Source organism: Cariama cristata, unplaced genomic scaffold, assembly GCF_000690535.1.
Source record: "Cariama cristata isolate BGI_N322 unplaced genomic scaffold, ASM69053v1 scaffold11439, whole genome shotgun sequence".
Lineage (NCBI taxonomy): Eukaryota > Metazoa > Chordata > Aves > Cariamiformes > Cariamidae > Cariama > Cariama cristata.
This window is the reverse complement of record NW_009637437.1, coordinates 1-10,927: the sequence shown is the minus strand read 5'-3', so window position 1 is coordinate 10,927 and position 10,927 is coordinate 1. Positions and strand designations below refer to the sequence as shown.

Below are 10,927 nucleotides of genomic sequence, written 5' to 3'. Positions count from 1 at the left end.
GGTAAGGTGCCCCCAGACCCATCGCCCCCAGCCACACCACCTCCACTAAAGCCGATGGGTGTTTTGTGCTTGCTCTGCCTGAGCAAAATCATTACCGAAGTGAAAGGCACCAGTGAATCAGGTCCAGAGATCATAAATGACTTGTCAAAAGTCACGCAGCAAATCATCTGTAGATGTCCTGGGGGGACACAAGAGGTCTGGGTAGCAATACCCGGCTCCTAGCCCCTGGAGAGCTGTCTTACCTGGTCTGTTCTCATTTTCTCCCTGTTTTGGGGAGCTGTCAGTCCTGTTTCTCTTTCTATATTTTTCTGGGACAAATCCTAACATTCCACCAGCAAGGCGAAGTCAGTTTGGGTTTAAAGGCAACCATGGGCGAAACCGGGCATGTTGGGAGCAGCTTGAGATGCTCGAGGCGAGGAGGCTGGCGGTAGACAGCAGTGTGTGTGTGTGTGTTTTCCTTACAGTTGTGCAGCTCTTTTGAACAGGTTCCCCTCTCTCTGCTCCAACATGCAGAAGTACTCCCCGTTGTGTTCATAAAAAAGCACTTTGTACAAAGACATTGGGCTCCGATGGCCTCGCTGTGCATAACCAGGAGCAGCTGCAAGAGGAGACAGATTTTTCTTTGCTAAATTTTCCTGGGTTTGTTGCATCCCCAGCGCTTCCTCAGCCCCCTCCTGTCCTTCTCCCAGGGCTGGAGCTCAGACCAAGGAGGATTTCAGCCCGAGGGCTTGCTGGTGACCACATTGTGTTTTCAAGGGCTTTGCCCTCAGCATGGCTTTCCCTGCTTGAGAGCCCTGGTTAGGAAAGCCTGAGCGTGGCTTTCAAAGTGAACGTGCAGGATATGAAAGTCCAGAGTTAGACCCTGTGGTAGCACAAGGCAGAAGACAAGAGCAATGTGTTGGGTAACATGCTTGTAGCATTCGTCCTGGAATAAAAGGTGCTGGAAATGAATGAAATAAAAGTCCTTCAAAATTTTGAAAACTTCATGCTGATTTTTGGCTGTTTTCCACCTACCCATGCAATTGTCTTCAGCTGTTGTCCCTGCTTGGTTTATGGATTATTCTTGCAGGATGTTGTAGTGTTTATTTAAGTAGGCAAAGGCATTTTCTGCCTTGCCCTTGAGCATCACTGGGGCCTTTTAGTAATTCCCAACCTTGCTTGCAACAACGGGACTGCAAAGGGCACCAACCATCCTTCCTCATGGAGCCCGATGACTTCTGAGCCCTCTCCCTCCTTGTGTCTTGCAGTCCAACAAAGTTCCCGTCGTGCAGCCGTCCCATGGAGTCCACCCGCTCACCCCGCTCATCCCTTACAGCAACGACCATTTCAGCCATGGCTCCCACTCGCCCCACTTGCCCGCCGACATCAACCAGAAACAAGGTAATGGCATCGCTGGGGATCTGTGTGGTGGGAGGGGGACAGTGCTGAAGACCACTGATGTCAAGGCTGTCACCTTCCTGGTCGCAAATCAATGGGAAAAATCAAGAGCTTTGGTCAACTGGGGCATTGCTTAATGGTAGGCGTTTATTTACCTTATCGGCAATGCTTTGTAATCCCAGACAAGAGGGGTTTGATATTGAAAGTGCCAACTGTGCTGATCAAGTGTGCTCAGTTCTCTGTGCAAGCTGTCATGTAGCTTGAGAGCAGACCAGAGCCTGCGAGATGATGCATGAGAGTCAACTAGAAAATGGAAAGTAATCTTTCCTTTGACTCATACCCAAACTGTTGTCAGGTTGTCATTTTGAGAAAATAAATGCTTGAAACAGGAAATATTTTGACTAAATAGGATCGGTGTCTGATAGCTGACTGGATTGTTACATGTGTGTGTCCGTAGCCACACGTTATGTGGTTGTTATACGGTTTGGCTCTTTGGGTTTCTGTGTGAGTCCAGGACACGTCAATTAGCTTGTGAGGCTGCGGAGGAAAGTACACTAGGGAGAGGTTAAACCCTGAACTGTAAAATATAGGTATGTACACAGGAATTCACCCGAGCCCGTCATTCTTCGTGGGTTACTGGCAAGCTGAGTGTAAAATCAAACTCTTCTCAACCTTACATTAGTGCAACAGAATCTTTCAACATCTGTTCAGATTACCCAGGCTTTTGCACAAAACCTCATCTTGATTTCATGTGAAAGCAAGCAAATTTACAGTTTTGTGACAAACTACATTCAAGAAGGGGTTCAGGGTCCATCAGAGCCCAGAAATCAGTGCGAAAACAGAGGCACAAAACCAACTGTTGTGATTTGGGCAAAGGCCTCCACCCAAGAGCGATCCAGACTGTCGGAGAGACATTGCTTCACTGCATTGACATCACTGATGAGACGATGGGGTATCGAGGATGCTTTTGGCTGGAGGCTCTGCTAAATTATCCCTGGTCTGAACCCACAGGCCACATGCTGGAGTCATCAGGGATGCTGATGGGGAGGACTTAGGTCCAATGTAAGGGATACCCCAGGCACATCCTGGTTTTCTTCCAACCAGCACATTGCTTCTCAAACACCAGAGCATAATAAACTCAGCAGAAAATTATGAGGAGTTAACAAAATAAACCTATTAAAAGCTCAGCTAATGGCAGACTTCCAGATCTTGAGAGGAAGCGTGCAGATTTCTAAGTCTCCCGGGAAGGCAACCCAAGACACCTTCCTTCCCACTGCCTTTGCAGATGCCGTGCAGAGCTCTGCTCCCTCCAAGAGCCCCTCACTGTGAGCTGCCTCCAGGGACTCACCATTAGCCTGGAAAGCCTTAAGCAATACAGGAGCAGCTCACCCAAGGGATGAGCTGGTCCTGTCCCTCCATGGAGGCTACAACTGGCCCTGGAGTAGTCCCTAAGCATTCATCTCTGCGGTGGGTCAGTAATTTTGGGAAGCTGACCTCTGGCTGCACAGCCGCCCGCACCCTCAGTGCAGGCACTTTCCAGTCTCCCCTTTCTCATTTAGCCTGTACATTTACATCAGAGGCAGGGGGGTCTGTCCAGCCCAGAGACCCCCCAGGTCCTATTTGTGGAGAGGTTCAGACCATCATCCTCAGCTGGGACCTGCCTCTGTGGTGCAGCTGTGATCAACTTTGCATGCCCCATCTCTGCCATGCTGGGGTGAGGGTTTCCTTCTCCATTCATTCTAGATGTGTCCCATCTCTATTTTCATTGCCGAAATATCTCCCATTATCACCTAGTGTAAGCGCTTGAGAGTCACCATCGTACTCATTCTCACAGCATCCCTTTAAAGTATCTCACAGTAGCCCAAGGACACACAGACAAGGAAATAGAAGCAGGATCTTCTGAGTCAGTGGCTGGTGCCCCAACCACTGGACCAGCGAGAAAAACTTGTGCTCTGGCTTACGCAGCTTGTATTGTTGGAGGTGCAAATCTCAGGAAATCCTGGCAGCTGCCTCACGCGGATGCCGGTTTTGTTTGACCTTCAGTGGGCTGCTGCGTCCCACTTGAGCACAGCTGTAGGTAAATCTCATACTAAGTTGTATACTTCTTTCAGTTCAGTGATGTATTTATTTTGGGTAACTCCTAATAAGATGCTTGGAATCTGCTGGTGTCATTCCTAATTAATAACTTATCATTAATACACCTAGGAGAATAATCGAGACTTCTGAGTTTGCAAAGTGCTTGCAACTAATCCCCAATTTATTCAGTGTATTTACTGCCCAGGGGTGCTGCTGGACAATCTCTGTACACAGTTTTTTTGTCTGAGGCTCATCAGCAATCAGCATTACACGATGCTGCGGCAGAGCTCAGCCCCAGCTCCCCTCCAGTTTCCCGGTCCGGGGGTCGACAGGAGGCTGCTTTTGCCAGCAACCTGGGCTCCGCAGGTTTTCAAGTCCACATATAAATGGGTAGACGCTGCAGCTGTCTGCTCTGGTCATGCTGCCCGTGCCAGCGGCTTTGAAGATTACGCAGGGATTCCCCATGTGAAGGGTGAATTCCCAGCTGGCACCATACCCACCTCCGCTGTTCCTTGGCACCCACAGAGCCCACAAAATGATTGCTTTGAACGGGGACCCAAATTGTTTCAAATCGTGATAGAAGTGATGCCTGCTGGAGCATCCCCGCTGGCCGCTCATGTGGAGTCCCAGGGATGACTGATGGGCAGGGGGTGTAGGAATGGCTTTGACCATCAGTTGTAGACCTGGACAGGCTCTCTGAGAAGGGCAGAGGGATGTCCGGAGTTCATCAAATCCTTATCAAAGCAAGTTGCTGCTTGGCCTCAGGGTGGCACGGAGCAGGGATGATGCTTGTGCAGGAGCAAGCTGCTTTCCCCTCACCATTACACAAGTGTTTGTGATTCTGCAGCAAGGTGGACAACCCATCACATCCCCACAGAGAGAATGACAGCAATAAAAAGGGCAATTATAATATCCTGAGACTTGCAGACAGCTATTTCACATATATTCCTTGCTGCCCACAAGTGCCTGTAGATGGAGCAGCCAGGGGGTCGGGAGGGCTCCAGCTCAGCCGGGGAGCACAGTGCTGGGTCCAACTCATCTCCTTCTCCCTTCTCCCAGGTGTGCACCGTCCTTCCCAGACCTCAGACATCCCTGGTTTCTACCCCCTCCCTCCTGGTGGAGTCGGACAGATCACGCCGTCGATGGGATGGTGAGTGTGGAGGGCTCGGCCCCATGCAGTCCCCAGCTCGCCGGCCGCTCCGTACAGGGGATGGTTTATTGAACAAACCACGTGCAGCCGTTTTCTGTAACCTCTACGGTGCTTTTGCCCCAGCTTCATCCCTCCTGTGTGCTGTGTGACAGGGGGGATTTAGCCCTGTTTTAGAGATGGGGAGCAGATCTGTGGAGAGGCTGAAGGCTTTGTCCCAGCTGGGGCATCCCTGGAGCGGGGTTACCACCTGCTCGATTCAAAACTGTCTCCTGCCTTACATCTAGCTGCCTTGTGCGGATTAGGAAAAACAGGGAAAGCTTCCCACCCACCTCTCCTAATCACAACAAAAGCCTCCCTTTCTGAGTAGGAGGTAATTTTCCCTCTTGCTGAGATCTTCGACACAAACAGTGCTTTCCCTGAGCGTGCCACCGGTGTGGTGCAATCCAGTGGGATGCTCCATCCACTAGACCACAATGCTGCTTGGGGTCTGACACTCAGGGAACAAATACACCGTGGTAGAGACCTGTCCCGGCAAACGACCCTGGTACCTGCAGCCTGGCCACAGCACAGCCAGCTCGGTGGCATCCACTGCCCCGGGGGGGGGGACAGGGAAGGAGGGTCCATGAGCTAGAGCATTCCCAAAATGTCCCCCCTGCATGGGTCAGCCCTGAGGAACATCCCACAAAGCAGAGCCCCTTGGGAAACCTGCCCCAGGGACACGAGTTAAAAATACACTGGTATGTCCTCCATGGTCATTGCCATCAGCTTTTGTCATGGTGATCATAAGCCCACGGAGGGAGCAGGTCTGGCGGGCAGTGCCGTGTGGGCATCATCACTCTTCAGATTAATTTTTAATCCCCGTTGGTGACGCAGGGACCTTACAGAGGCTGGTGGGGAGGCTGGTGACTGCTGGTGACTGCAGGTGACGAGTCGGGACAGCCAGGACAGGGGGTGAGTGTGGGGAGGGCGATCGCCAGGGCAGGCAGCCAAATCCCCCCCTGGTGCTGGCTGGTAAAACCCCAGCAAAACCCGGCAGAGACCTCCAGGTACAAGAACATACTGCAAAATGGGAGAGGCAAAGCATATTAAAACACAAAGTGAAATGTTAGCTTTTTGTTTTGTTTTGTTTACAAATTTCATGTTCCAGATATTTAACCACAAGGAAACAGAGGCTGAGGCCTTTGATACAGAGTTTGGCTTCAAAGAAATTACATTTTGCCTTCTGTGCTAAATCTGCTACTCTTGGGCGATGATTTAACTCCTCATACGATGTGATTCATCCTCAGGAAAAACAAGTACTGGGGTGACTGCACTATGACATGAAAGAAATGGTTGGGGGTGAGAAAGGGGCCTGTTGGCCAAATGCAAGGTCCACTCTTGGGGTGGGATGCTGTTAAGGGCAGCCCTGGGCACACAGAGCAAAAGACGTCTGGTTTGCACAGAGGTTTTGTCGGTCGGTTGGTGGCAGAGGGAGTTTGCATTGCTGAGAGCTGCTCCAGCGTCTGCGGGGTTTGGGATCCTCAGGCAACTTTGTCAGACGTGTTCATTAGTGACTAATAGAGCAGATACGGTAAAGCAACAAATGGCCTGACGGAGTGGAGAACAGCACCTTGAAGCACGTGTGTCTGTAATAGAGCCTTTGCTCATCCTTTTACCTGCCCAAAATAGATGGAAAGAGCCCCAAAATCACTGCTGAAGTGCCCAGTCCTCAGCTAAGGCTCAGCACATCGGGCAGAGCAGAAGCAGGTTTGTGGCAGCATTGACCCCATTGCAGGAGGCAGCGGGCAGCAGGGGCCGTGTGCCGGGGATGGTTGTGCCAGGGATGGTCGTGCGAGGGATGCTTGTGCCTGTGCCACCGAGCTGGCTGCCGAGTCAGGACAGCCACGCACGGGAAGCAGCTTTTCCTCTGCAAGCAGCAGGCAGGAGCTGGGCAGAAATGGGCTTTGTTCTCACCAAGCACTTTGGGAGGAGGAGCTGCACTCACCCTCTGTAATTACCTGGGATGACAGTCAGGTAAAAGCCTCCAAGAGTCCAGTCGAGTGAGTTTTGCTCACGGGAGCCTGGCAGCAAACATCAGCTGGGAGCCCGCGAACCACGTTGCTCACCCGCTCCCCGGGCCGAGTGCCGGCAGTACCACGACAGCCCCTTAATGGCCGTCCCACATCTTTTTTCCAAGCCGCCCTCCCATCCCTGGGTGATACAGACTGTAATCGTGCATTCCCAACCATCAGGGATTGATTTTGCGATTGCATTAGTTTGCACGTCAGAATCACTTTGGATGAAGCTGCGAGTGCCCGGCTCCTTTTCCATCCCAATATCTCACCCTCTGCAGTAACGCATGTCGCTTCTGGAATGAGCTCCGAGGGTTTTCTCGGCCCTGGGGCAGCCGCCTTCAACTTCAAAGGTTGTTTCGGTTTCCCGATGCGCAGTAGCACTTGGCTGTTGGTGTGTTTATACCCGCCGACATCTAAGGGGTGGGAGAGGGCTTCTGCCTGGCAGGGTGTAAACAGAGCCCCACCGCCTCGGCTGCCTTTCCTACAGACAGATCCTGCAGATTTCGGTCAAGCCGAGACACAGCAGCTCCCTGAGCGGCACAAACAGAAACCTCCTTCCTCCCCAGCGCGGCTCAAGGGCCTGACTGCCGCAGCTCTGTCGTTATTCCTCTTCAGGGCAGAAACTGTCTTTAGCCCTGAAAAACCCCTGGCATCCAGGAGCTCGGTCCTTTGCAGGGCAGCGCATTTAACGATAATGGGATTTTTGTTGTTGTTGTTGGGTTTTTTTCCTTATTAGAACTGAAAATAGCTGGTGCTGGTCTTAAGCACAGCTCTGTGCAGCCTGGCCAGAGGAGCACAAGCATCGACGCGGGTTTAAGCGCCCCATCGTGCCCTCCTCGGGCATCTTGGTTTCCATGCGCAGTTTTAGGCTGGGAGCATCTTTTGGCGGGTTTGCAGAACAAGCCAAGGTATTTTTGAGCTCTCTCCATATGAAAACAGGGGGGTTTTCCCTTGCTGGGAACAATAAGAAACTTCCTGCATAGTTATTTTACTACCTCAGAAATAATCTCCAGCGCCAGGTCTGGTACACGCCTGGTCCCCTGCATGAAACAACTTTCAAAAGAAATGTAGGACAGAGCTTTTGGCTTGTTTAAAAATGATGGGCAGCCTTAGAGCGATGTGCTGGGGAAATCAGAGCATTTCTGAAGCACCTACATGGGCAGAGTAGGTGCTTTCCCTCCGGACACCAGGAGGTTCCCGTGCTTGGGCATCTTCCCAGTGCAGTCCGTGACCATGCAGCTTCTTATGCACCACACAGAGAGAGATTCTGACCAGGCTTTAGTTTTTTGGTCAAACTGTGCTCTTTTAAGCAACTTCTTCTTTGCAATAGCAACATCTAATTTTTTAGCACACCTCTGCATTTTGCATTTTAATGGGATAAACTCAAAGCTGTAGTGTTACTCAACACCAGGGACGGAGAGGGGTCAGAGTTGGAGCCAACCTTTGCAGGGAGGCCCAGATTCTCCCACAATAAAGTCCAAGTCCTGCACTGTCCCTTGAGCCCAGGGGACACCTCGAGCATCCCACCAGGCAGAGCTCCTGGGGCATCGGTGCTCCGAGTCCTCTTAGCAAAGGGTATCTTTAGGAAACACCACGTAGCTGTGGATACTTTATAGACTCTTTCTTCCTGATCCCAGGCAGAGCCAGTCTGTCTATCCGCTCCCGTCATGTGGATTTAGACAGCCGTATTCGTCAGCGCTTTCTACTGGGGCTTCTTTCTCCAGGTGAGTATGAGCTGTGTGAGACAGGGCAGCAGCTCGGCTGGTCTCGCAGCTTGCAGTTTGTGCGGTAGGAGCTTGCAGCAGACCACGGCCACCCAGGGACGGCCACGCACCTTCCCCAGGGCAGCCGTGGGAAGAGAAGGCACTTTTAGGCAGCGTCTGGTCCAAAGGGTGCTCAGGGAAATATTGAGCATCCTTGGAGGATGCACAACGATTGGGTTTTAATCAGCAGAAGTCAAAACAAAGCCGGAAACCCCTGCCTTCAGCTCAGCGTTGGGAAAACAGGGTGAAATCTATTGCTCAGGATTTTGTTCCTTGTCGCTAACCCTAATCTGAACATATTCCTGCTGCTGCATTTTGCTCTGCAGAGACCGAGCTGTTTTACTTGGTCTCAGCCTTAAAAGCAGGACAGGCAGCGGAGCAGCGATTTGCTGTCCTCCCATTGCACAAGTCCGTTCTCTGAGACGTAAGCGCAGCTTCTGCCTCCCCATCCCATCATCGGGCAGTGCGGGGCTGGCACAGCTGTGGGCCGGACCCTGCACACGGGAAGGGGTCGGCAGGAGCCGGTCACGTCGCTGCCCTGCTTCCCCCCGTGAGGACCTGGCCCAGCGGCATGACCTGCCTTAAATATTGAGCGGGTTGAGCCATGTAACACAGCCCTGGAGCATTCATATTGCAAGTTTATGGTCACCCAAGATCAAATTTTGTCCTCCGTAAATATACCTAGACCCCAGTGATGTCCCAGTGAGCAAAATATATCCCCTGTGGATGGAAATCACAGAGCCCAGCCGCTCCGGGTGTGCTGGTGGGCAAAGCCCCCGTGGCCGCAGCGAGGACGGCAGTGCTGCGGGGATGCCTGTGCACGCTGCGTGTGCTCATGCATCGGCTTTCGCTTCTGCTTCGTGTTGTCCTGAAGAGCCATTAGTGGAGGTTTCCCGCAGGAAAACCATGCAAACCCTTATCCATGCAAACCTTTAGCCATGCAAAAACCTCGATCCATCCAACCCTTGATCCATGCAAGCCCTTAGCCCTGGAGCAGAGGCGAGGGCGTGCTGCCAGCCCTCCTTGCTCGCTGAGGCATCACTTTGCCCGGCCTCGAAGGCGAAGGCGGGAGAGGAGCTAACGGATCCCCGCGGAGGGCCAGCAGCCTCCCTGAGCCCGGTGCAGGAGCTCCTGCTCGCAGGATTTTGGGGTGGATTTTGCAGCACTGCTGCAGCTGAGAAAGTACACCTGGTCAGATAAGGATCAGACTCTGCTGGTGGATTAAATTAAACAGCTTTTCTTTTCGTGCCAGCATATCTAATGAACAGTTAATCTCCCATGGGCAAGTCTGCCATCTCAAGCTGCAGTCATAAAGTGGCAAGCTTGGCAAAGCTGACTGCGCTGGCTTTACCCTCTAAAACTCGAGAGAGAGCTAATGAGGCCTGAAAGGTAGCGAAACCTCTCGTGATCTCGGTCTTGTGTTGGTGGAGAACATTGCTTAGGCAAGGTGCACCTCCTAGAGTTGCAGTTTGGTTCATGTTCAGACTTAGGCTATTTCCATTAAAAGAAAGGTGTGGGATGGTCCTGATCTCTCCCATCCAAACCCTGGGTTGAGTTTGTTGTTCCTTTCTGCAGTGCTAATAAGATATTGCAACAACAGAGACCTGAGTAGCTGAAACCGCTGGTTGAAAGTGCCCTTGATCTTGGTCAGGCTGGCTCCCGCGGCAGGCTGGTTTCCTCGCAGCAGCACCCAGACCCTTTCCACCTGTGTGCCCACAGCTAGGCCATGCCCGTTGCCAGCATGGCAGGGGTGACCCAGGGGTCTGGGTGGGCACTGCCTGCCCCATGCCAGCCTGGCAGCACTCATGAGTTTGCTTTCCGTGTCCTCCCTCCGCTTACCGTCTGCTTCTGCCACGTCAGAGTGTCATCTTGTGAGACACGCCGCTCCAGCTGTCCGAGCATCCCGAGCATCCCTGGCACAGCCCTCCCGGCACGGCTCATCCGTACTCTGTTGCAGGTTCACTCACCCACTGATGCTGGGCTCTGGCATGCACACCACTGGCATCCCGCACCCCGCCATCGTGCCCCACTCCGGCAAGCAAGAGATGGAGCACTATGACCGAAATATGTAAGTTGGGAGTGCCGGCAGGGCTCAACAGCGTTAGTGCCTTAATACCCATTTAATTTATCACTATTAATGCTTGCAGAGGGGGGAGGGAGGGGGGGATGGATGAACACCGAGCTCTGCCTGCATCAGGCAATGGCGTACAGCCAAGGTGCAGATCTCATGCTGTTGGGTTGGTTTGGTGTTGAGTCTTCTGCTGAGCTTGGTGCTGACTGGCAGCCAAGCTGGAAGGTAGCTCTAATGCTGACAGCTCCTCCTTTGGTCCCACCAAGGAAACCTCAACCAGAACCAAAGAGAGAGAAGGAAGCCAAGAAGCCCACTATCAAGAAGCCCCTGAATGCTTTCATGTTGTATATGAAAGAAATGCGGGCAAAAGTCATTGCCGAGTGCACCCTGAAAGAGAGCGCTGCTATCAACCAGATCTTGGGAAGGAGGGTAAGAG

At 52.3% G+C, this 10,927-nt stretch overlaps 1 protein-coding gene across 1 annotated transcript in view; it reads left to right on the top strand.

Annotated features, from left to right (window-relative positions):
* LOC104167927 (lymphoid enhancer-binding factor 1-like) overlaps positions 1–10,920 on the top strand; it is a gene marked incomplete at its 3' end in the record, with an annotated part of 59,552 nt that extends 48,632 nt beyond the window's left edge. Inside the window, exons 2-5 of the mRNA XM_009708328.1 lie at positions 1,248–1,380; positions 4,513–4,603; positions 10,378–10,488; positions 10,758–10,920. Of these exons, the coding sequence (XP_009706630.1) occupies positions 1,248–1,380; positions 4,513–4,603; positions 10,378–10,488; positions 10,758–10,920 (498 nt within the window). The remainder of the gene's footprint in view (positions 1–1,247; positions 1,381–4,512; positions 4,604–10,377; positions 10,489–10,757) is intronic.
* Positions 10,921–10,927: the final 7 nt, after the last annotated feature.